This window comes from Corella eumyota, chromosome 4 (genome assembly GCF_963082875.1).
Source record: "Corella eumyota chromosome 4, kaCorEumy4.1, whole genome shotgun sequence".
NCBI lineage: Eukaryota > Metazoa > Chordata > Ascidiacea > Phlebobranchia > Corellidae > Corella > Corella eumyota.
In genome coordinates this window covers 4,410,655-4,433,352 of record NC_137493.1, presented here as the reverse complement: position 1 = coordinate 4,433,352, position 22,698 = coordinate 4,410,655, and the positions used below count along the sequence as shown (strand labels likewise).

The 22,698-nt window shown below is 30.1% G+C and overlaps 12 protein-coding genes across 17 annotated transcripts; 9 read left to right on the top strand and 3 right to left on the bottom strand.

Moving 5' to 3' along the window:
• The first annotated feature begins 391 nt into the window (after positions 1–391).
• LOC145750516 (large ribosomal subunit protein uL1m-like) lies at positions 392–2,036 on the top strand. The gene has a single exon (XM_082566570.1). It carries the CDS (start codon positions 859–861, stop codon positions 1,939–1,941), a length of 1,083 nt encoding a protein of 360 aa, XP_082422696.1. The 5' UTR covers positions 392–858; the 3' UTR covers positions 1,942–2,036.
• A 915-nt stretch (positions 2,037–2,951) lies between these two features.
• Positions 2,952–4,873, top strand: LOC145749948 (tyrosine 3-monooxygenase-like). Its single transcript, XM_082565842.1, has 8 exons — positions 2,952–3,006; positions 3,123–3,279; positions 3,375–3,571; positions 3,733–3,868; positions 4,093–4,219; positions 4,357–4,452; positions 4,547–4,680; positions 4,787–4,873. Exons 1-8 carry the CDS (start codon positions 2,952–2,954, stop codon positions 4,812–4,814), a joined length of 930 nt encoding a protein of 309 aa, XP_082421968.1. The 3' UTR covers positions 4,815–4,873.
• An 843-nt stretch (positions 4,874–5,716) lies between these two features.
• Positions 5,717–7,234, top strand: LOC145750469 (uncharacterized). Its single transcript, XM_082566510.1, has one exon. It carries the CDS (start codon positions 5,955–5,957, stop codon positions 6,813–6,815), a length of 861 nt encoding a protein of 286 aa, XP_082422636.1. The 5' UTR covers positions 5,717–5,954; the 3' UTR covers positions 6,816–7,234.
• A 168-nt stretch (positions 7,235–7,402) lies between these two features.
• On the top strand, positions 7,403–11,494 carry LOC145750068 (DNL-type zinc finger protein-like). 5 transcript variants are annotated; one of them, XM_082565998.1, is made up of 6 exons: positions 7,403–8,327; positions 8,493–8,620; positions 9,393–9,534; positions 9,929–10,076; positions 10,175–10,304; positions 10,379–11,494. In XM_082565998.1, exon 1 carries the CDS (start codon positions 7,430–7,432, stop codon positions 7,937–7,939), a length of 510 nt encoding a protein of 169 aa, XP_082422124.1. In that variant the 5' UTR covers positions 7,403–7,429; the 3' UTR covers positions 7,940–8,327; positions 8,493–8,620; positions 9,393–9,534; positions 9,929–10,076; positions 10,175–10,304; positions 10,379–11,494. The 5 variants fall into 5 exon arrangements, with proteins under 5 accessions (XP_082422124.1, XP_082422125.1, XP_082422120.1 ...); XM_082565999.1 differs by having other exon boundaries at positions 8,487–8,620; positions 9,412–9,534; XM_082565994.1 differs by having other exon boundaries at positions 8,487–8,620.
• On the bottom strand, positions 7,489–11,242 carry LOC145750067 (uncharacterized). Of its 2 annotated transcripts, none has more exons than XM_082565993.1 (8): positions 11,116–11,242; positions 10,652–10,941; positions 10,207–10,311; positions 9,923–10,066; positions 9,362–9,525; positions 8,983–9,127; positions 8,468–8,600; positions 7,489–8,269 (listed from the first exon to the last, which is right to left on the bottom strand). In XM_082565993.1, the coding sequence occupies exons 2-8, from the start codon at positions 10,934–10,936 to the stop codon at positions 8,181–8,183; spliced, it is 1,065 nt and encodes a 354-aa protein (XP_082422119.1). In that variant the 5' UTR covers positions 10,937–10,941; positions 11,116–11,242; the 3' UTR covers positions 7,489–8,180. The 2 variants fall into 2 exon arrangements, with proteins under 2 accessions (XP_082422119.1, XP_082422118.1); XM_082565992.1 differs by having other exon boundaries at positions 10,652–10,979; positions 11,116–11,200.
• Positions 11,495–12,372: 878 nt separating the features above from the next.
• On the top strand, positions 12,373–12,753 carry LOC145749944 (transmembrane protein 254-like). The gene has a single exon (XM_082565838.1). It carries the CDS (start codon positions 12,373–12,375, stop codon positions 12,751–12,753), a length of 381 nt encoding a protein of 126 aa, XP_082421964.1.
• Positions 12,754–13,703: 950 nt separating this feature from the next.
• On the top strand, positions 13,704–14,072 carry LOC145749943 (transmembrane protein 254-like). Its single transcript, XM_082565836.1, has one exon. The coding sequence runs from the start codon at positions 13,704–13,706 to the stop codon at positions 14,070–14,072; it is 369 nt and encodes a 122-aa protein (XP_082421962.1).
• A 756-nt stretch (positions 14,073–14,828) lies between these two features.
• On the top strand, positions 14,829–15,209 carry LOC145749940 (transmembrane protein 254-like). Its single transcript, XM_082565831.1, has one exon. It carries the CDS (start codon positions 14,829–14,831, stop codon positions 15,207–15,209), a length of 381 nt encoding a protein of 126 aa, XP_082421957.1.
• Positions 15,210–15,860: 651 nt separating this feature from the next.
• Positions 15,861–16,614, top strand: LOC145751040 (transmembrane protein 254-like). Its single transcript, XM_082567112.1, has one exon. The coding sequence runs from the start codon at positions 15,936–15,938 to the stop codon at positions 16,314–16,316; it is 381 nt and encodes a 126-aa protein (XP_082423238.1). The 5' UTR covers positions 15,861–15,935; the 3' UTR covers positions 16,317–16,614.
• Positions 16,615–16,969: 355 nt separating this feature from the next.
• Positions 16,970–17,350, top strand: LOC145749939 (transmembrane protein 254-like). Its single transcript, XM_082565830.1, has one exon. The coding sequence runs from the start codon at positions 16,970–16,972 to the stop codon at positions 17,348–17,350; it is 381 nt and encodes a 126-aa protein (XP_082421956.1).
• Positions 17,351–17,776: 426 nt separating this feature from the next.
• On the bottom strand, positions 17,777–19,514 carry LOC145749937 (beta-1,3-galactosyltransferase 5-like). The gene is made up of 4 exons (XM_082565827.1): positions 19,498–19,514; positions 18,793–18,944; positions 18,467–18,692; positions 17,777–18,371 (listed from the first exon to the last, which is right to left on the bottom strand). The coding sequence occupies exons 1-4, from the start codon at positions 19,512–19,514 to the stop codon at positions 17,777–17,779; spliced, it is 990 nt and encodes a 329-aa protein (XP_082421953.1).
• On the bottom strand, positions 19,291–21,688 carry LOC145750457 (beta-1,3-galactosyltransferase 5-like). The gene is made up of 4 exons (XM_082566497.1): positions 21,365–21,688; positions 20,927–21,072; positions 20,601–20,826; positions 19,291–20,505 (listed from the first exon to the last, which is right to left on the bottom strand). Exons 1-4 carry the CDS (start codon positions 21,499–21,501, stop codon positions 19,911–19,913), a joined length of 1,104 nt encoding a protein of 367 aa, XP_082422623.1. The 5' UTR covers positions 21,502–21,688; the 3' UTR covers positions 19,291–19,910.
• Between the last annotated feature and the right edge of the window lie 1,010 nt (positions 21,689–22,698).

Below are 22,698 nucleotides of genomic sequence, written 5' to 3'. Positions count from 1 at the left end.
CAAGGAGGTTTTAAACATATTTAAATTTATTTTTTTTTATCTTGGCTCTTTATTTATGTTTTTTTAAGTTGCCCTAGAAAAATTATAAGGAGCCATTTATTTATTCGGTCCTTTTAGGTCCCATTCGGGATCGAATATAAAAGTCAAAAAGTAAGAGAAAAACGTGCGTTTAGTTACACAGTTTATAAAGTACTCGTGTGTTTTCATGTTTTATTAACATTGTTAAATTTGAGTTGCATGAGATATAGCCCATTTTTAAGTTAAACGTTTGTTTAGTATTTTTGATGCCCTAACAAGTTATACAATCATTATGATGTGCTATAAAATCTACCTTAACCTTCTGAGGTCCATAATAAAAATTTTAATTAAATATTACATTTTTAGAAATTTTTTTTTGATATTTAACTTTTTTAAATTAACTTCAAAAAATGTTTCGAGTCGGAGGAATGCCAGGTGCAGCTCCTAGTGCTGAAGAATTACAGAGAGCAAAAGACGAAGAGAGTCGGGAAGTGAAAAAAAACTTTGTAATCTTTTTTGCATCTTGTTTATTATTGAAAGGAATTTCAATGGGATATGACCACCTTTCCTAAAACCTGCTTAAAAGAAAAAAAACAATATATATAATAAAAATTTATTATTACTATTTCTGGAACAAAATAAATATGTTAATATTAATTAAAAATTTGTGATGGAAAATGTGTAAAAAGACTTCCAAAAAAGCAGTTTGTTTGTGATTATTTTATTACTTAATATAACTAACATTACTCTGGGTTCATTGTTATTCTTTTGTTTCTAAATTGTGATTTTTCTAGGTCTTAACAATTATGCTAAGCACATATTAAAAAAATTGATGATACAATGTTAAATTCCCTCAACATCTTATCAAAAAAAGCTATATTACCACCTTCGAAATTTATCGGGGTTGTAACTGCATGTGTAGGATGCCAGATTCCACCAAGTAGAGGTCTGCATACTTCAGAACCTCTGTTTAGATCATATTTTGGGATACCCGCAAGCTGGAAACAAGCCAAGCTTCGAGAAAAGAAGGTCCTTATACGAAATCATGAATATGGGACAAAAGAAATATATTATAAAAATAATAAAAGAATTGATAACACCAGAGAACTTCGTCGGAATTATATTCGAAAATCCAAAGCAAATAAGAAGAAAGGTATTGGTGTTGGAGAAACAAAGCATCACGCATTGTTGGATACACCCGTTGATGATGTATATCTTGAAAACACCATTAAACCTAGAAAGTACTCAACCCAAGATGCTATTGAAATGTTAAAAAAATATACTGCTCTTGATTTAATTGATGATACATCGCCAATTATATTAAAACTTAACATCAAAACTTGGAAACCATTTGGCCGGTCCAAGAAAAAAAGAATTTGTCTTTTTTCTGACACTGTAGCTTTGCCACATCCTATTAGTGTTACTAATAAAGTGTGTGTTTTTGCCCATGAGGAACGCTTTCGGAATCTTGCAATGGAAAATGGTGCATTCGTCTCTGGTTCCAATGATGTTGTACGTAAAATTATGCAAGACGAGTTAGAGTGTGACAAGTATTTGGTCAGTGAAGAATATAGCTTACTTCTTGACACTTACGATGATCTTAAAAAGAAGCTCCAAAAAAAATTTCCAGATGTAAAGGAAGCATCGGATGATTTTGTTGAGCAGCTGACTCAGTATAAAAACTCCACAATATTTGATAACTACACAAAGGAAGGAGAAATTTTGCCAGTAAAAATTGGCCAGCCTATTCAAACCACGGAACAAATTAAGGAAAATATTGCATTTTTCATGGACTTTATTAACGAATATGCTGTGAATAATGCCTTCAAAGAAGAACAAGTAATTATTTCAGCTGAAATAAGTTGCTTTACTGAGTATATTCCTCTTGATATAAGTGAATTATTTAAAGAATCTGATATTTAAAATTTACTGATAATAAATATATTGATTTGTATTACTTGGTTATACATCATAGTTTCTACTAAGATATTATCATTACTTTGTCTTAAATAAAGCATTGCACATAAAAAATAAAATTGTTGTAGTTGACACACCTACCACATTTGGTCTACATTTCTTCCAAGTTAAAGTCACCTAGCTAGATTTAACAAGGCATGTACTTAGTAAACTGTAAAGTGTTAGTAAAACTATAAAGTGTTGTTAGTAAAACCTTATTCCGAAGCTCTATTAGCATCGCCCGCCAGGTTTAAGGGGGTAGTCTGGTGATACTGAAATAAGGGCGGAAAACTGGAAAAGGACAGAATATTTATACTTTTCTTTGTGCGGGCTAAAAATGATGCAAAATCAACTAAAAAGCGCAATGATAGATTAGGGTAAGGTATAAAAATTCCATCGTTTTCGTATTTTTAAAACGGGCGCATGACGCTAATATAGCTCCCCTAATTCCTTCATGCTTAAAATAAATCAGCAGGTAAATATTCAAGCTCTGGTAAAAAATATTTTACATTTTCAGGTATTGTGCTCAATTTTTAAACAAGTTGAAAGTTACTCAAAAAATTTAAACACTGTATTTTTAAGTTTTTTTTTTTTCAACAAAGAGTTGGACACGTTTTTATTTGTGTTTGAACAAATAAAAAATATATATATTAACGTAATTAGGCGATGTAATTGTACCACAAATGTCAATATCAAATATATTGTTTTAAAAACTTACCAATCAAAAAATTGTTTAGTTTTTTATTAAAAACAGATTGTTTTTTATAGCTACAATGATTCTTCTTTTCCGGTGATATCACGATTTTTAAAATGGCAATAAAAGAAAAACGATAATTTTGACAATTAGTGGAAATAAAAAAGACTGTTCTAACTGTTTTACACAAAGTTTGATCTTAACATGTCTTTTAATTCGTAATTGGAAAAATATATTTTGTAACAACCTAATAAATAAACGAAGAAAAACGTATTCAGGCAAAATGACCGAACTTGTAGAGTGTTTAACAGATGTCGAAAATTGTGAAGGTTTTAAAGGTAATATTAACAAAACACAAGTTTATTATAATTTAGAAATCTTACAAAAGTGAACAGAAATTACTTGGAATATTCAAAATATTTTTTTTAATTCACGCGGCTTTCTTTTTGTGTAGATATATGGTTTCCAACAAAAATAGCTGATTTAGACAAATGTCAAACAGTTATTTGTGATGTTGACGCCCATTCTCATTCTAATCATCCAGGTTTTAACGATTTAGAGTACCTGGCCAGAAGAAATAAAATAAGTGGCTATGCGACGAATTTTAAGCAGTAAGTTTTTTTAAAAACCTTCACATATAAGATTTCAGGATCCCTTTGAATCCAAAAATAATATTGATCAATAATACAAAAGTGTTTTGATTTAGGGGGGATAAATTGCCTATAGTAATGTATATCGAATCGGAGACCAAAACGTGGACGAGAGTATATAACAAGTTACTGCAATACCACGATAAATATGCATGTAATTTATATAAGAACGTGTTTAAAATGTTGGAAGATAGCGGTGTTTTTAAGCCCTCAGTTATCCCCCTAATGCAGGAGGTCTCTGAATTTATGCAAAGTAAGTTAAATCAATTTGTTTTACAATCTATTTTTAATAGATTTAATGGAATTTTAGCTTTAAGTACATGCCTTGTTAAATCCAGCTGTACATAAGAATGATAAGCCGTATAATTACCACAAAACTTAAACTTATAACACAGTTTTTTTTTGTTTACCGAGAGATGTCGGGTTTTCAGCTTCGTCCAGTCTCAGGGCTACTTTCCTCTCGTGATTTTCTTGCCAGTTTAGCTTTTAAAGTGTTTCAGTGCACCCAGTATATTGGTCACCCGTCCACTCCTCAACATACCCCTGAGCCGTAAAATCCTCTTGTTTTTTTATAAACTAAAAAAATAATTTAAAGACAATAAAAAAAATCTGAAAACTTTACATATAGCAGAGCTTGCTCTATATATAACAAGTTAAGGTTTAGTCGCTTGAAGCTCAAAACTTACAGTACTTTAATATAAATGTCCTTTGAAATAACATATTATGTTATTAAATTGTATTTATACTGGGTACAAATCTCTATCTTTATTACAGTGATTTAATCCACGAATTTCTTGGTCACATACCTATGTTATGTGATCCGCAGTTTGCAAGTTTTTCACAAGAAGTCGGCTTAGCTTCGCTTGGTGCAAGCGACAAAAATATCAAAGAGTTGTCAACAGTAGTTTTTTTTGTTCGAATACGTTTTAAAACACCTGTTAACGGTGTTTAAGTATTTGCCGGTCGGCGGTTGTTTTTTTTTAATGCAAACCAAGTTTTTTTTAATAGGCATTCCTACAATATTTTTTCTGCATTTAGCTTTACTGGTTTACTGTGGAGTTTGGTTTATGTCTGGAAGATGGGGAATGTAAAGCGTATGGTGCCGGATTGCTCTCAGCATTTGGAGAATTAGAAGTACGTTAAAACAAAAAAAACAACGTGGTATAAAAATGATTTTTAAAATTTCGATAGTGTTGTTTTACAATTTAACCGATATACTTTTACCTAGCATGCTGTGTCTGATAAGCCTAACCATCTTCCGCTGGACTTTGAAACCACCTCTGTATACCCTTATCAAGACGCTTCTTTTCAGCCTACCTACTTTGTAGCTTCATCATTTACTGATGCCCTAAAACAAATTAGGTATTATTAATATAATATTTTTAACAATTCTTACTACTTGATTTATATTAATTTTTTGTTTTAAAATCTGGTAAAAACTAATGAGCATATACTCGAAATTGTTTAGAGAATTTTCGAAAAATAAAGTTATCTGAAATTTTACCGTGGATTACAACGAAGAAAAACAAGTTATCGAAATCACACTAAAGCAACAAATATAATTATTTGTTTGTTAATAGCCTTTAAATAAAACTTGCTTGATTAATTGTTTTGAATTAAAAAAATAACAATAAATTGTATGCATTCTTGATGTAATTGAATGGAAACTCTGTTAATATGTTGAGTTAAGATTAGTTTGTGTAAAAACGAAGTATAAACACAACCAATATAAAAACGTGCCTATTATATATATATTTTTTTTGTATATATCTTTATCCTCGATGTGGGAAAGTCGAATGCGCGACTTATACATAGAGTAACATAAGTTACTCCGACCTAGTGTCGAGTTGCCTGTGGCAGTTTGGGATATTATAGAGACTATAATTGCCCGGTAATTATGCTGCTGATTAAGTGCTGGCTCAGCAGGAGTTCATACCGTTTATAGCGCCTTACTTAAGGGCGCTACAGCATGAGATCAGTGGGGATTGAACCCACGACCTCATGTGCTGTAGCAAGAGTTCTTACCACTACACCACGCTGATGGTTTTGTAGGTTTACTCCGTATTAAAGTAGAACCAATAATAGCATATTAAGAAAAAACGTAAGTGTTATGTTCCAAAATTGTTTGGAACAAGTTATTTAAAATAATTTGGTGCTTTGTTCAGGAAAGGGTAGGGATGTCTTAGCAGCTCCGACCTGACAAGGTTTTAACAAAAGTTGGCATCGTCAGCCGGCAGCGTGTTTTAGTGCTAAGAATACTTGCTACACAACATAAGGACGTGGGTTCAATCTTTAGTGCTGTAACGCCCCTGAGTAATGCGCTATAAATGGTTTGAACTCCTGCTGAGCAGGCACTTAATCAGCAGCATAACTATCAGGCAATTATAATCTATAATACCCCAAACTGCCACAGGCATCCCAAGACTGGGTCGAGGTAACGGTTGTTACTCTAGGTTAAGATTGCACATTCGGCCTTCCCCGCCTTCCTACATTAAGGGGGGAAATATTTATTTTGTTTTACTATTATATTATACATAGTATTACTTTTGGTTATTTCCAGCGCGTTTTTTCTTAAATAAAAAACTGAAATTTAAATTTGTCACTGAAGTTAAAACCAAAATAAAAATTATTTTAAAATGGCTCCTAAAAAAATAAAAGCAAAAGTTTCTCAAGCTGATTTGCGAAAAATAATGCAGCAAATGAAAACAAAAAAATTGAATTCCGAACCCACACAAAATAACTCATTAAAGAGAAGTCACCACTACATGATGGAGGATAAAAAAACTCAATTTACGAAATCTGACCCAAAGAAGTTAAAAGTAGCAACAAGTAGTTCAATTAACAATGCAGAAATTGTAAACAATGGCAAATCCCAAACTTTACATGACTTGTCGAAAAAGCGAGAATATTCAGAAGTTTTTAACAAAGACAAAACTGATAAAAACAAGAAATTTCAAAAAGTTGCACCAGAAAAGCCTAAAAAAGGTATTTTGCTGGTGTCAGGTTTTTCAAGTGAATCCTCATCTGATAACGAAGAAACAAAAACAACTTCTATTTTGCCAACTTCGAATGGAAACCACTCTAAAGAATCAACAGAACCTTCTACAAGTTCTGTGGATGATATTCAGGAAAAATCTCTTCCTGCTGGATTTTTTGATGATCCAGAAGTTGACGCAAAAATTCGTGGGGTCGAAACCCCAGCAGACAAAATGGATCGCGAATGGGAGTCGTTCCAGCGTGAACTACAGCGCGAATCCGGTCAGTCGGAACAAATTGTTGACGACGAACAAGAAACCGGTAATCTCGATCGACAAATCGAAGAAATTGACGAACAGATGCAGTTGTATAAACGCATGGAGAAATTAAGTGACAAAAAATATGTCACGCTTAAAAAAATACTCAAAGTTGAACAAATGGAGGTAGATGATAGTGATAGCGATTCTAGTGACAATGTTAATGATATTTTGGATTGGAGGGAAAAAGATGTATTTATCTAAAAATATTGTTCAAAATACCGACTTTTACTGAAAACCATTATACTAAATGAGCATTTCACCAAAAGCTATGTACCCAAAGATTCTACAATATCTACAATATAACAATTTTTTAAAGTAATTCTGGTAAAATATTGTTTTGTAGATTTCGGGATTAGGAATATGTTTAAACGATCATCTGATTTTAAATAAATAGCTTACTATATATATTATATATAAAACATGGTAAAATTTTTTTCTTAAAAGCAAACATTTTTTAACTTAATTTTTAAAGATTTATTTAGAAAATAACAATCCTATTTAAAGGTTATTAGAAACTGGTTTGAATAATAACCTACTGTTATTTTGCATTGTGCAATTTAAACTTTTTGTAACTGCCAAATTTTTTTATGTTTACCATACTTAGCTTTATTTTTGATGTATAAAGGGATATTTCGTTTTAATAAAGTTTTATTTTATTTAGGCCCTCTTAAAAATTAATATTTTTACATTTTTTTTGGACTGACTAAGTTCTGTAGTAAAGTTAATCTATTCTTACTATATTTAAATAGTTCAATAATGCTATTTTTTATATTTTTTGCAGATTATAGTTAAAATAAAAATATTTTCTATCAAAAATGTCAAAAACAACTTTTAGTCTTGTTCAAAAAATTCTCCAACATTCAACAAAATCAAATCGAATTCCACGTCAATATTTATTTCCGAATCGACGCTACGTAACTTCTTTATTTCAGAATAAAACAATAATAGCAAATAACCCAAAATGGCAAAGACATTTTTGCAACAATGCTGGCAATACTAATCAAGAAACAATTTCAAAAACAGAAAATGCAAAAACTTTGGGAAAAGTTGACACTGAACATTATCAATTGGTGTTTACTTGTACTGTTTGTAAGGAAAGAACAACAAAACAAATATCAAAAAAATCTTATCACCATGGTGTAGTGATAGTTAAATGTCCGGGGTGCGAAAACAATCATATTATTGCAGACAACCTAAACTGGTTTAGTGATTTAAAAGGAAAAAAGAATATTGAAGAAATTTTAGCGGAAAAAGGAGAAAAAGTTGTTAAAATTGTAACTGTTAATAACGATATACTTTTTGAACCTGAGACGGATAAAAAATAAACTAGATTAATATATTTATGCAAAAATGGCATAGTTGTTTTTACATTAAAAGATTCATCTTGTGTATTTTGTTGTACAATTATTAATTTAGTCGAAATACATAGGGTTTCTGCATTTTTACATACTATGTAACAATAAACAATCCTTATCTAACAAGTTACTAAATTACGAACGATTAATAAAAATCTTTCCTTTTAATTACAGCAGAAATAGTTCATATAACCCATTACAAAGCTTTTGTTTAAGAATAAGTATAGCCAACTCCTACAGCCAAAGATTCATTCGTTCTTGGTCTGAATGCAACTGTGTAAAGCTTAGCAGGAACATTTACTTAAAAGAAAAAAATTGCAATACTAATCAGACGAATAAATCAGGTTTTGTAAATAAGGTAAACTTTATATTAGATTTTACCTGTGGTATTTAATAGTTTTTAAGTTATCAATTGATTAATGATAAACTTACTGTAAATAATGTAACGTTAAATATTTATTTAAAAAAATTTATTTTAAGTGATTTTAAAGTAATTACCTATTTCCCCTTTTTTAAGCTGAAGATAGATGCTGGGACATTCAGAGCATATTTTAACTGGTTTTAAAAGTATGTCGCTAATGCCATCCAGCTGTGCAATCCATATTCCAAGTTCTCCATAAACTGGCAATAACTTGGTGAAAATTAAAATAAGTAAGTCTTACTAATCACAAAACAAATGCATGCATTTAAAATTAATATTTTATACCTCGACAGCGGGGTGTAGTGGTAGGAACACTTGCTACATCACACATAAGGTCGTGGGTTCATTCCCCACTGATCTTATGCTGTAGCGCCCTTGAGTAAGGCGCTATAAACGGTATGAACTCCTGCTGAGCCAGCACTTAATCAGCAGTATAATTATCAGACAAATATAATCTATAATATCCCAAACTGCCACAGGCAACTCAAGACTAGGTTGGAGTAACTGATGTTACCCTATGTTTAGCATTCGACTTTCCCACATCGAGGATAAAGATACACACACAAAAAAAATGGGTAGCATAATTACTCACAATTGTCACTCTTCCCTTTTTGCCAGTTTTCCTTCCCATAAGAATATAGTTTTGTTTTAAGTTGAACTCGCACATAGCTGGTATGAAGTAAGGCCTGAAGTAATATTTGTGAATCATGGAGAAACTTTCCTTGCTAGATGTTGACCTAAATTTGATTAAAAATGTTGTACGGATGTGCTTTATTTTTTAACATTTTAAACCTTAAAATATAATATTTTTACCAAAAAATTAAAAGATTTCAAATCTCCTTTAACATTAGATTTTTGGTGTATACACACATTAATATTTTTAAATACCTAAATGTAAAGTTTAAAAATATTAACAGATGTACTAAAAAAATAAAATATTTAAAAATATTGCATACTAACAAAATAATTACCAAATAGCTGTAAAATTTGACTTTTCTTCAGAATCTTGATCCTTTTCCAGAAATTTCATTAACTCCTGACTGGTTGAAGAATTACCAATACCACTTTCTGTTTTAGCCATGTGAAAAAAAGATGTATGAGATTCATTCAAGAATATGGGGTTTTCCATGTGCAACTGTTAAAGGTACAGCATTTTATTTCTTACTAATATTATCTTATGTGTACAAAAAAATAATTATCTAATGTTAAGACAAACATAATGTCTGGCAGCATGGTGTAGTGGTCAGAACACGGGTTTACTACATGAGGTCCTGTGTTCGATCCCACCGCACTAATGCTGTAGCACCCTTGAGTAAGGCGATATATTTGGTTTTAATGTCTGCTGAGCTAAAACCTAATCAGCAGCGTAGTTACCAGACAATTAGTATTAATAATATCACAAACTTCCACAGGCAACTCAAGACTGGGTAAAAGTAATGTTACTCTATGGTTAGGTCTTGAAATCGACCTTTCCACTCTGGTATTATGTAATTTTTTTTAAAAAGTACCAATTTATAAATTTTTATGTTAACCTTTAGCATTTCATCGAATGTAATTGGTAGCCAGTCCTTGGTGGCATCGGACACAAGAATAGGTTCCATGTTAAAAATCATTTCTGTGACTTCTTCACTCGATACATTTGTTTCTGCTGTTAGATTCGAAAGTTCTAGACACACCTAAACAAAGGTAAAAACACAACTTAAAAGTCAAGTTTAGGAATGGTAATAAAAATGGGCATCTCTTATTATTTTTTTTAGAAAATGGGCTTCTTATATTAATTTTAGGTCTACATTTTTTTTTGAAAAATTATTCCTACCTCGCAGTCTTCTTTTGTCATTGTTTCATTTTCCATAATATAAAATGGGTTTTTCAATAAACAATCTTGCTCAAAGTGTGCAGACCAGTCATACAAAGGTAATACCTGGTCAATATACATTTTTTTAATGGACCAATATTTACAAAATTAAAATTTATTTAATGTTTCATAGAAAGATCTGATAAAGGTGTTTATATTGACCTTCCCACATCGAGGATCAAGATATAAACAAAAAAATAAATATGAAAATTTGTTACACTGCCAAGGATTTTTTACTAATCAAATTTTATCCTGTAATTTTTTTATAGCTCGAAGTGAAAATTAATCATTTATTTTATATTAACAATTAATATTTTTTTAACTTGTAAAAAATATATGATTTTGGTTCGGTATAAGAGGTGCCAAAATTAAATAAGTTTAAATAAATGGGGCAGAAAAAAATTACCTTAATCATGAGTTTTTTTGACACCACTCTTAAAGAATAATAAGTCGGTTCAAAGTAAAACAGGGAACAAAATAGTAGCACAAATCCAATGCCCACTGCTGCTTGTTTACCCTTCTTTTTCCAGTACCCCCTTCTAGCTGCATGTAACACTGGAACTGCTGTTTTTCGGATTTTGTCTGGGCTATAACCAGCTTGTTTGCATGAACGATATAACTTTCTAACTTCTTGGTCTAGTAGTTTAAGCTTGTCGTCCATTGCATTGGTTTTAGTGCTTGTTATCTCCATTGAAACTAGTTTAAATTTACGCTGATTAATCTATGTCGATATCCTTAATATGAATAAGAAATAAACTAGTTTTTATAAATTGCTTTTTACAGTTTTACACTTAATTATACTTAAAAGTTATAAAAATAATTAATTATTTTACATAATGTATAATAATTAATTTGATTTATTAATAATACCTTTTTAAATCTTAAAAAAATACTACTAAAAGCTCCCTAATTTCAATAAAACACTCTTTTAGAGCGCAGTCACGTAGCCATACTGTTTTTTTAGCTTTTTCACAGCCCTGAAGTAACTTTATATTTCCATACTTCCTGCATAAAAGCTAAGCCCGGGTGCGCGTGTTATTATAACACCATCTTGCCTTGATTGCTCTATTGTTTCCTTTCTATATAATATAGACATACGAGGAAAGAAAACGTTATTGGATTTATTAATCATTATATGGAAAATGCCTGTCGTTGCTTTTTTAAGTTTATATTGAATTAAGCCTAAGCTTATTGTTTTATACATGATCCAATACATTTAAATATTTTAAACAGTTATCACTGCTTTATTTTGCTCATTGACGTAAATATATTGTTTGTGATTAAAAAACTTATTTTCGAAAACAAATGATAAATAGTTTTTTAAGTTATTTTTTGCAATGCAATTTTCAGCTTTCGATAAAGCTCTTTTACCTGGGGAACAGGTGGACTCTCATTGAACTGTGTTTATAAAAAAAAACAAAGCTTTATTTGTATTAATCGTTTGACTTGGTGCTTAGTGATAGGCTACTATTAAAAAGTGCAACCACGAATTCTTGTTTTAATTGCGTCATTTAAATAGATAGATAAAGATTTGAGTATGTTAAAGGTATACATTTTGAATTGCTTATAAATCAATATGTTAATAGGGTTTTACAGTTAATATAAGTAACGGCTATCTTGTGATATCGTTCCGATAACATAAGTTTAAACAATTCGGTTTAATTGCGTTTTTTTAATTATGTCATGATTAATTGCATTAGGTGGGGCGATTTTTACTTAAATTTACTTTTTTCTTACGTTAAATTATAAAACGTATTTCCAATACATAAAATTCGCAGTTGTTAAAGTTAATGCATTTATTTAAAACAAGCACGTTAAACGTTATGTTGATTTAATATCCTTTATGTTGACTTTTTGCCGGCAAATATTGACTCAGTAATATTTAATCCAACTAAGTGCTAATCGGCAAACTTTCAGTGTAACTGGTTGTCCTTCAAACAGTGGAAAAGTTGCCAGATTTTATTAATTTAGAATGTGATAGTTGACTCTAATATAAAGAATTAACGCTAACATTAACCGAGGTTTGCCTACTTTTTACTAAATATGTTTTATTCTGTGTTTTTTTAACTGGTAATGCAGTGTAGAGATAAGTTTAAGGTTTAAAATTTTAAAGAAACCCTATTTAAAATGGCAACTATTCGAAGCGTGCGAAAAACAGACCCGACATTTTTTAAACTTGTGAAACCAGCACCCTTCGTGGTTACCAGCCTAATTTGGGTATTTCTTGGATACGGTTGCTTCAACCCGAACGCATTTCCTCACGAAATTTTGGGACCAATTGGAAGATTTTACAATTACATAGTATTTGAAAACCCTACTTACGTACAGCGGGGATTCTATGGGTTGCTTTTTATCCATTTTCTTGAAAGTCTGTATACCTTACAGCTAGCCTCAACAAGGGGGGTTAGTGACTTTACTACTCAAGTTAAATGGTTCATTCAAACCATGATCTTTGGTCTTAGTTCGTGGAAGCCACTAAAAGCATACAAGCCAAAATCATCTGATTAAAAGACATCATGTTGTACTGATTACGACGCTATAAAATGTAGGCTATGAAATAATTGCTATGCTTTTAAATTGTTATTTAAGTTAATTAATGTTTGTAAAACACTAAATAAAATCGATTGATTGTTTTTTTTGAAAAGTTTACTTTTTGCAATAACATCCAAAATTTAAATACGTGTTTTGTATTTAATTAATATAAAAACATTGTGTTTTTGTATTTTTCAAAAAAACATAAAGTACAATTGTTCTAAATTTAATAAAAAAAAGCTGTAGAAACAATTTAAAAATGCAAAGCGTGACTAGGTTGTGCAGCAAATCTTGCAACAAAAACGTAAAAGTTTGCTTAAATACCTATTGAATCAGGAATGACAATAATGGTATTGTTTATGATAAGCTATTACATTAAAAAAAGAATGCACAAGTTTAGTGGACTTTTGATTAATTTTATATTTACTGAAGGTGGTTAAGTTAGTTTAGTTCTAATCATACTTAATAAAATTCTACCACAGAAGGTAAACTATAAATTCTTTGCTGAAATCTTCAGCATATCCTTTAAATGTAATGTTTTGAACAAATTGCAAAACGTAACATAAATGCAATGCTCTGTTAGTTTTGTAGCTTATCGTGCAACAAAAACGTGATATGGTAGCTTAAGTTTGCTAAATAAAGTTGTTTATGATATGTTATTATTTAAAAAGGCTTAAGGCCTGATCTTTTTTGTTGTTGTTTATAAGCTTTTATGGCAACTACTGAAGAAAAGTATTCGAATTACAACAGGCAAAATCAACTTTGAAAGTGGTTGAAAAATATAAATATATAGTTTGGTTTATGTAGGATGTTAAAAACGTTGAGTTGACAGAGTGTTATATAGTTTAAAATACATTTTTCAAATTTCAGTAAACCTTATTTAAAAAGTTTAAATATAACAGGTCTGATCGTTCTTTACCTAAAATATGGCAATTCCAAAACATGACCCGACCTTTTTTAAGTTTGTGAAGCCTGGTCCCTTTGTTCTGCTAATGTTGACTTGGACAATTCTGGGATTCGGAGTCTTTAAACCAAATGCTTTTCCATACAAAAGTCTGGGGCCGATAGGTAAATTTTACCGTTACCTGGCAATAGACAATCCAGCCTATGTTTATTGGATATTTTATGGATTGATTCTTGTGCACTTACTTGAAAGTATATATGCACAAAAACTTGCTATTGAACATGGTATAACCGACTTTACAACTCAAGTAAAGTGGTTTGTGCAAAACATGGTGTTTGGATTTTTTTCATGGAAATTAATTGAAAAATATCAACCAAAGTCATCTGACTAAGTGTTTGATGAATGTCGAAATATCAATCAAATGTTTCTTTGTTGCCAATTGTTTAGTAATGTAATATAATTTTTTTATGAAACGTATTATACAGAAAAATTCACATGTAAATAATAAGGCGATTTTTTTCAATTGTTTTGCGAAACTAAGGTCACTGCGTTTTTCTTATTCAGTTTCAAATACATTTGCACAATAAAGACATCTGAATTTTTATCACAATTTTTTTATTAATCACATTTACTGTAAAATGTGTAATTAAAAGCATCATCATTGAACTTATTTTTTACAAAAAAAAACGCTCTTATATTTAAAATTTTATTACGTTTTTGTATTTAATTAATATAAAACATTGTGTTCTTATTACCTTAACGGTTCTTGCGTTTTTGCACGGCACTAAATTTTTTTTAATTTAAATATGCTAAAAAAAGTAGCTACATTTAAAATACATAACGTTAGTAGGTTGTGCACCGAACCGTGCAACAAAAATGAGAAAAAAGCCCATATTCATAGAGCCATATGATCATTGATTCAATCAGGTATAACGATAATGAGATTGTTTATGATGAGCTATCACATAAAAAACGCGGGCATGAGTTTAGTCGAAATGTGATAATTTTATATCAACTATAGACCTTTTAGTTATCTTAGGTTAAATTTTGAAATATTTTAACAGATTTTTGTTTTTATTATTTTTAGTAAACCGTAGGTAATAAGTTTAAATATACAATATAGGCTTGAGCGTCCATCAACCCAAACATGGCAATCGTTAAAACTATTTCAAAGGGGGATCCGACCTATTTCCAAACTGTAAAACCAGTTCCATTTGTTATTGTTGTTATTATGTGGATAATTCTAGGAATTGGATGTTTAAAACCTGATGTTATTCCGTATAAAAGTCTAGGCCCGGTAGGACAAGTTTACCGTTACCTGGCAATAGAAAACCCAGCCTACGCTTATTGGGCATTTTACGGTCTGATTTTTGCTCACGTTATTGAAAGTTCTTATTTTCATAAACGTGCTGATAATAAAGGTATAACCGACTTAAAAACTCAGCTCAAATGGTTTGCTCAAAACATGGTGTTTGGGATTTTTTCATGGAAAGCAATTCAAGAATATCAACCAAAATCATCTGATTAGTTGTCAAAAGAAGCCGGAACTCAAATTAATCACTTCTCTGTTGCCTTAGTTTATACTAGTTTCATTTATTTGTGTGTAATATATCATACACATAACTGTAGAGCTTTATATTCATTTTATGGGCTTTTTTTCAAATACATTTGCACAATAAAGACATCTGAATTTTTATCACATTTTTTTTATTAATCACATTTACTGTAAAAAGTGTAATTAAAAGCATCATCATTGAACTTATTTTTTACAAAAAAAACGCCATTATATTTAAAATTTTATTACGTTTTTGTATTTAATTAATATAAAACATTGTGTTCTTATTACCTTAACGGTTCTTGCGTTTTTGCACGGCACTAAATTTTTTTTAATTTAAATATGCTAAAAAAAAGTAGCTACATTTAAAATACATAACGTTAGTAGGTTGTGCACCGAACCGTGCAACAAAAATGAGAAAAAGGCCCATATTCAATCAATCATCATAAAACCATATGATCATTGATTCAATCAGGTATGACGATAATGAGATTGTTTATGATGAGCTATCACATAAAAAACGCGGGCATGAGTTTAGTCGAAATGTGATAATTTTATATCAACTATAGACCTTTTAGTTATCTTAGGTTAAATTTTGAAATATTTTAACAGATTTTTGTTTTTATTATTTTTAGTAAACTGTAGGTAAGTAATAAGTTTAAATATACAATATAGGCTTGAGCGTCCATCAACCCAAACATGGCAATCGTTAAAACTATTTCAAAGGGGGATCCGACCTATTTCCAAACTGTAAAACCAGTTCCATTTGTTATTGTTGTTATTATGTGGATAATTCTAGGAATTGGATGTTTAAAACCTGATGTTATTCCGTATAAAAGTCTAGGCCCGGTAGGACAAGTTTACCGTTACCTGGCAATAGAAAACCCAGCCTACGCTTATTGGGCATTTTACGGTCTGATTTTTGCTCACGTTATTGAAAGTTCTTATTTTCATAAACGTGCTGATAATAAAGGTATAACCGACTTAAAAACTCAACTCAAATGGTTTGCTCAAAACATGGTGTTTGGGATTTTTTCTTGGAAAGCAATTCAAGAATATCAACCAAAATCATCTGATTAGTTGTCAAACGAAGCCGGAACTCAAATTAATCACTTTCCTGTTGCCTTAGTTTATACTAGTTTCATTTATTTGTGTGTAATATATCATACACATAACTGTACAGCTTTATATTCATTTTATTCAAGGCATTACTGTTATTATGGTGCGAATTATTTTATTTTAAAATAAACTTTATTTTTTTTAAATCTTTATCTTTTTTTCCAAATATTGATGATACTTTAAACAAATTGCCTGATGTACTAAAAATGCAATGCTCTGTTGGTTTTGTAGATTATCGTGCATCGAAAACGTGACATGGTAGCTTATTCGTTTCCTGTTTAGCTCAAGTTTGATAAATAAAATGTTTTTATGATATGTTTATGCTAGTATCTAAAAAGGCCTTAGGCCTGATCATTTGTTTGTTGTATTAAAGATTTCATAGCAACTATGGTAGATAAGTAATTATATTATTGTAACTTTAAAAGTGACTAAAAATTGAAAATATAGTTTAGTTTATGTAGGATGTTAAAAAATTTAGTTTGACAAAATGTTAGATAATTTAAAACATATTTAGATTTTGATTTTATTGAATTGCCTTTTGTTTTTGAAATTTTAGAAAACCACATGTAACGAGTGTATTTATAACAGATCTAATTGTTCTTTAACAAAAAAGTATGGCAGTTATTCAAGGCGTTCCAAAACATGACCCGACCTTTTTTAAGTTTGTGAAGCCAGGTACTTTACTTTTTTCTATGTGTCTGTGGACAGTTCTTGGAATTGGAGTCTTTAAACCAAATGCTTTTCCATATAAAAGTCTGGGGCCGATAGGAGAAGTTTACCGTTACGTGGCAATAGACAATCCAGCCTATGTTTATTGGGCATTTTACGGATCGATTATTTTTCACATTCTTGGAAGTATATATGGGCAAAAACTTGCTATTGACCGTGGCATCACCGACTTTACAACTCAACTCAAATGGTTTGCTCAAAACATAGTGTTTGGATTTCTTTCATGGAGATTGATTCAAGAATATCAACCAAAATTATCTGACTAAGTTTTCGATTAATGTCGAGATGTCGTCAAACATTTTTTTGTTGCCAATTATCTAGTGATGTGGTATATTTTTTTAATAAACGTATTATACAGAAAACTGTACATGTAATTGCTGGAACAATTTTTTTATTTGTTAAAGAAATATTGCCCCTTTTTCCTTATTCAGTTTAAAATACCATTGCACAATAAAATCATCTTAATTTTTTATCACTATTTTTTTATTGATCACAATTACAGTTTAACAGCATCAATAATTTGTTTATTCCAAAAAACTAGCAAGGAAATATAATATTAATAAATATAAATAAAAAACTGCAAAGTATATGTAAAAAATGGCAGGACGAATACCTTATTAGTCATCTTTAAGATTAAGGTTATTTTATTTTTTAGGCATATTGCATAAATATTGTTATGGTAGGTTTAAGTGTTAAGCCTTTGTGCAGTGCGGTAAACGTAAAACTTCAGGTAACCATTTATTCCAAGTCTTAAATACACCATCCGCTATTTCTTTACCTGAACCTGGTTCAGCCCACAAATGATGCCAAATATCTTTTATATTTATTCCTCTATGTTCCATAGTGATTATGTTACTATCGTCGCCTGGATCTAACTTTGATCTTAAAATACCAGTGACCCAAACATCATCCATAGGAATGCTTTTAGTTGACTGGGAAAGTTGATAAAGTTTTGTTACCATGTTTACAGGCATCATGTAAAACCCACCGCCACAAAAGGTGGGATAAAAGTCCCCCCCAAAATCTTTTTCCGAAACATAATATTTGCTACCATTATTTCTATCAGGAATAGTTGTGTGCGACTTATAATACACACACAACAAAGGCGATTTTTTCAGTGTTTCCCCCAAGCTTTCAGTTTTAATTAAGTTGTTAATATTTGTAAAAAATTGCACGACTTTAGCAAGGTTCACAATAAAATCATCGTCTGTTGAAGCGTAGATGGTGTCGCTCGGAATCGAACCAGACACCCATTGCATACCAGCGGCCACCTTTTTGGGCATATTTCTAAAATAAAAAAATTTAGTTAAACATGTAAAATCATAAAGTAAATTTTAATAACAAAAACATGTCAAAATAAGATTTGGCAACTACTAACTTACGCATAATCATCGGGTCCATTGGTTTGCAATATATCTTTGTACTGCAAACTTTCGTTATTAATTTTAGCTTGTACATTTTTCTCACTACTTGAGCCTATCAGAAAAATGGTTTCCAAGTGACAGCCGTCGACGAAGGATAATTTTCCCCATGAATTACGTATAGCATGACGGCGGTCAAAAAACTTTGCACCAGACTTCACCACAATAATTAATCTCCATACTGGATCTGTAAAATAAGCTTAAAAATAAAGATTAACAATAATTTTTTTAAATAACAAAAATATTTTTAAATAAAAAAAATATTTTGTTTAAATATAATAAATTACCATTATGATTTGAGTCATTTTTTTCATTTTTGCACTGATTGTGTGATATTAAATTAAAAACGTCTTTTGGCTCAATATTAAAACTTTCATCAGTTGTTTCGTTAAAAGTGAAAGCGAGAGTAACGTTGTCATCATTTTCATTAACTTCTGGTCTAAACAAAGGCATTAAAAAATATCGAAGTATAACTTTACTACACAAATTTACTATATATAAGACTTAAAGCATAATACAATTTAAAATTTATGCAAAAATATTACGTAAACAAAAAAATACATGTAATACAAAATATATAAAACAAGCGTATTTCCTGCTTCAGTTACAACTATATAGGTTTTAGAAACTAGAAAATACTTAAACTAACACATTACATAGATTTTTAAATATACACTTTAATATTTAAAAAGTTTTGCCACACTTACTTTGCTGTTACCACCAAGTTTTGTCTTTTTTTACTTGAATGACATTTATTTATATTACTCGACCATTCATAAAAAATGAACAAATTTGAAATCATCAAAAAGGTTGTGGAAAAAATGTAAATAGTTTTAATATTCATTAAACTACTCTTTTTTAAAATATAAGCAACATAGACAGATAAAGCTAAAACAAAACTTAAGATCTGTAAGCTAGTCGACACAAAGTATCGCAACAGTTTGTCATAAAACTATTGTTCGTCAATTACATAGCAGGATATTGCTTCATACATTCTTCTGTCCGTCATTGTGTTAAGCTGTACAAATTGCAGAACGGGTCGTTATTAATTTAATTTGTAGTTATTATATTGCCACGTTAATACTAAATATTTTGTTGACTATGTTCATACGAAAATGATTTATTTTATGTTACGTATTATACTTAAAAAATGGAATCAACTTCATTTTATCACAATCTTTTTGTTAATCACAAATACGGTAACATTTTTAATTTAACAGAATCAATAATTTGTTTATTCCAAAAAACTAGCAAGGAAATATAATAATAATAAATATGAATAAAAAAACTGCAAAGTATAAATGTAAAATGGCAGGTCCAATACGTTATAAGTCATCTTTAAGATTTAGTAGGGCTTTTTATTTTTCGGCATATTGCGCAGAGATTCCTATAGTAGGTTTAAGTGTTAAGCCTTTGTGCAGTGCGGTAAACGTAAAACTTCAGGTAACCATTTATTCCAAGTCTTAAATACACCATCCGCTATTTCTTTACCTGAACCTGGTTCAGCCCACAAATGATGCCAAATATCTTTTATATTTATTCCTCTATGTTCCATAGTGATTATGTTACTATCGTCGCCTGGATCTAACTTTGATCTTAAAATACCAGTGACCCAAACATCATCCATAGGAATGCTTTTAGTTGACTGGGAAAGTTGATAAAGTTTTGTTACCATGTTTACAGGCATCATGTAAAACCCACCGCCACAAAAGGTGGGATAAAAGTCCCCCCCAAAATCTTTTTCCGAAACATAATATTTGCTACCATTATTTCTATCAGGAATAGTTGTGTGCGACTTATAATACACACACAACAAAGGCGATTTTTTCAGTGTTTCCCCCAAGCTTTCAGTTTTAATTAAGTTGTTAATATTTGTAAAAAATTGCACGACTTTAGCAAGGTTCACAACAAAATCATCGTCTGTTGAAGCGTAGATGGTGTCGCTCGGAATCGAACCAGACACCCATTGCATACCAGCGGCCACCTTTTTGGGCATATTTCTAAAATAAAAAAATTTAGTTAAACATGTAAAATCATAAAGTAAATTTTAATAACAAAAACATGTCAAAATAAGATTTGGCAACTACTAACTTACGCATAATCATCGGGTCCATTGGTTTGCAATATATCTTTGTACTGCAAACTTTCGTTATTAATTTTAGCCTGTACATTTTCCTCACTACTTGAGCCAATCAGAAAAATGGTTTCTAAGTGACAGCCGTCAATGAAGGAAAATTTTCCCCATGAATTACGAATGGCAAGACGACGGTCAAAAAACTTTGCACCAGACTTCACCACAATAATTAATCTCCATACTGGATCTGTAAAATAAGCTTAAAAATAAAGATTAACAATAATTTTTTTAAATAACAAAAATATTTTTAAATAAAAAAAATATTTTGTTTAAATATAATAAATTACCATTATGATTTGAGTCATTTTTTTCATTTTTGCACTTATTGTGTGATTCTAAATTAAAAACATCTTTTGGCTCAATATTAAAACTAGCATCAGTTGTTAAAAGTGAAAGCGAGAGTAAAGTTGTCATATTTTCATTTACTCCTGGTCTAAATAAAGGCATCAAAAATATATCAAAGTAACTTTACCACACTAATTTACTACATATGGCATAAACATAATACAAGTGAACCAACAGAATGACATAATACAATTTAAAATTTATGCAAAAATATAAAGCATACATTAAAATTTTTGTAATACAAATTATATAAAACAAGCGTATTTCCTGCTTTAGTTACAACTATATAGGTTTTAGGAACTAGAAAATACCTAAACTAACACATTACATAGATTTTTAAATATATACTTTAAAAATTTAACAAGTTTTGCCACACTTACTTTGCTGTTACTACTGAGTTTTGTCTTTCTTTACTGGCATGACATTTATTTATATTACTCGACCATTTATAAAAAATGAACAAATTTGAAATCATCAAAAAGATTGTTAAAAAAATGTGAATAGTTTTAATATTCATTAAACTACCCTTTTTTTTTAAATATAAGCAACGTAGATAGATGAAGCTAAAACAAAACTTAATATCTGTAAGCTAGTCGACACAAAATATCGTAACAATTTGTTCAAATATTATTGTTCGTTAACTAAATAACAGAATATCGTACTTGTTGAGCCTTTCAAAAATTTCGATGGAAACCATATCTTTTTCGTCATGAGTGAGAAGAGCGACCTCGAAGCTCGCTTGAACGCCCATGTAAAAAGGCATATGTAATAGTTACGCTATACAAATTGTAAAATTGCTCGTAGTTTGTTTGTAATTATATTGTATTGCCACGTTGATACTAAATATTTTCTTGACTTTGCTTATACAAAAATGATTTATTTTATGTAATGTATTATACACAAAATTTCACAGCGTTTTTAATTTAAGGTAATATTATAGGCTTACCAGTAATTACCTTAATTACAAAAAATCACTTTTAAACAATTTTGTTTTGTTTTTTACCTTGTGTATATAATTTAACATTTAAGACAGAAATAAGTCCAAAATGCTACGCCATAAACTTTTTTTTTATAACTTACGTTAATAAAGTTTGACCTTTTTAATTTTCGTGATTTTTGATTTTCCTAGCTATACTTTATTCCAAATTAAAAATAAAATTAATTTTTTATATTTAGATTAAGGACTACTTTAAATAACCAAAAGTAAGGGGACTTTAGGCATACAAATTAGTCATTGTACTGTAAAAGCTTTGCTTTTAAATAGCGCATATTTGTGTAAATATTATAGTTTGGGGATAAACAAAATTCAGAACTATAAGTTGTTTTCTTTATGACGTTATTGAAAATTTCTCCTTAGTTTATTATTTCACCATATTCTTTTGACTCAGGTATTTTTTTTCGGGTGTTAACCTTTGCTAAAAAACCCACCGATAAACAACCGATGTTTCTAGACTTAAACAACTTTAACTGTTAAGCATTAACATAGTTTACCGGAGCAGTTATATCTATAGCAAGGAGGTTTATTAAAATATTAGATAGTCGTTAGTTACCCCAACCCAGCCTCAAATTAGAATAAAGCCTAGACTTTTATGTCAGTCTGTCAGTATTTTTGTAGGTATTAAAGTCGAGTGTTCTAACCATTTTAACATCAGACCCCTTGATCTGTCTGTTTGTCAGTATGCTGGTCTTTCTTGACATTTATTTGGAAATTTAA

What these genes read in the sequence shown, in the direction of transcription:
- LOC145750516 (XM_082566570.1), top strand. Translation starts at nt 859, where the DNA reads ATGTTAAATTCCCTCAACATCTTATCAAAAAAAGCTATATTACCACCT.
- LOC145749948 (XM_082565842.1), top strand. Translation starts at nt 2,952, where the DNA reads ATGACCGAACTTGTAGAGTGTTTAACAGATGTCGAAAATTGTGAAGGT. An exon ending in TATGCGACGAATTTTAAGCA is followed by an intron (nt 3,280 to 3,374) that starts GTAAGTTTTTTT and finishes GTTTTGATTTAG; the next exon opens with GGGGGATAAATTGCCTATAG. An exon ending in GATGCCCTAAAACAAATTAG is followed by an intron (nt 4,681 to 4,786) that starts GTATTATTAATA and finishes GAAATTGTTTAG; the next exon opens with AGAATTTTCGAAAAATAAAG.
- LOC145750469 (XM_082566510.1), top strand. Translation starts at nt 5,955, where the DNA reads ATGGCTCCTAAAAAAATAAAAGCAAAAGTTTCTCAAGCTGATTTGCGA.
- LOC145750068 (XM_082565998.1), top strand. Translation starts at nt 7,430, where the DNA reads ATGTCAAAAACAACTTTTAGTCTTGTTCAAAAAATTCTCCAACATTCA.
- LOC145750067 (XM_082565993.1), bottom strand. Translation starts at nt 10,936, where the DNA reads ATGGAGATAACAAGCACTAAAACCAATGCAATGGACGACAAGCTTAAA. An exon ending in CAAAAAAACTCATGATTAAG is followed by an intron (nt 10,312 to 10,651) that starts GTAATTTTTTTC and finishes TATATTGACCAG; the next exon opens with GTATTACCTTTGTATGACTG. An exon ending in AAAAGGGAAGAGTGACAATT is followed by an intron (nt 8,601 to 8,982) that starts GTGAGTAATTAT and finishes ATTTTCACCAAG; the next exon opens with TTATTGCCAGTTTATGGAGA.
- LOC145749944 (XM_082565838.1), top strand. Translation starts at nt 12,373, where the DNA reads ATGGCAACTATTCGAAGCGTGCGAAAAACAGACCCGACATTTTTTAAA.
- LOC145749943 (XM_082565836.1), top strand. Translation starts at nt 13,704, where the DNA reads ATGGCAATTCCAAAACATGACCCGACCTTTTTTAAGTTTGTGAAGCCT.
- LOC145749940 (XM_082565831.1), top strand. Translation starts at nt 14,829, where the DNA reads ATGGCAATCGTTAAAACTATTTCAAAGGGGGATCCGACCTATTTCCAA.
- LOC145751040 (XM_082567112.1), top strand. Translation starts at nt 15,936, where the DNA reads ATGGCAATCGTTAAAACTATTTCAAAGGGGGATCCGACCTATTTCCAA.
- LOC145749939 (XM_082565830.1), top strand. Translation starts at nt 16,970, where the DNA reads ATGGCAGTTATTCAAGGCGTTCCAAAACATGACCCGACCTTTTTTAAG.
- LOC145749937 (XM_082565827.1), bottom strand. An exon ending in AAATGACTCAAATCATAATG is followed by an intron (nt 18,693 to 18,792) that starts GTAATTTATTAT and finishes CTTATTTTACAG; the next exon opens with ATCCAGTATGGAGATTAATT. An exon ending in AATGGACCCGATGATTATGC is followed by an intron (nt 18,372 to 18,466) that starts GTAAGTTAGTAG and finishes TTTTTATTTTAG; the next exon opens with AAATATGCCCAAAAAGGTGG.
- LOC145750457 (XM_082566497.1), bottom strand. Translation starts at nt 21,501, where the DNA reads ATGAATATTAAAACTATTCACATTTTTTTAACAATCTTTTTGATGATT. An exon ending in AACTCAGTAGTAACAGCAAA is followed by an intron (nt 21,073 to 21,364) that starts GTAAGTGTGGCA and finishes GCCTTTATTTAG; the next exon opens with ACCAGGAGTAAATGAAAATA. An exon ending in AAATGACTCAAATCATAATG is followed by an intron (nt 20,827 to 20,926) that starts GTAATTTATTAT and finishes CTTATTTTACAG; the next exon opens with ATCCAGTATGGAGATTAATT.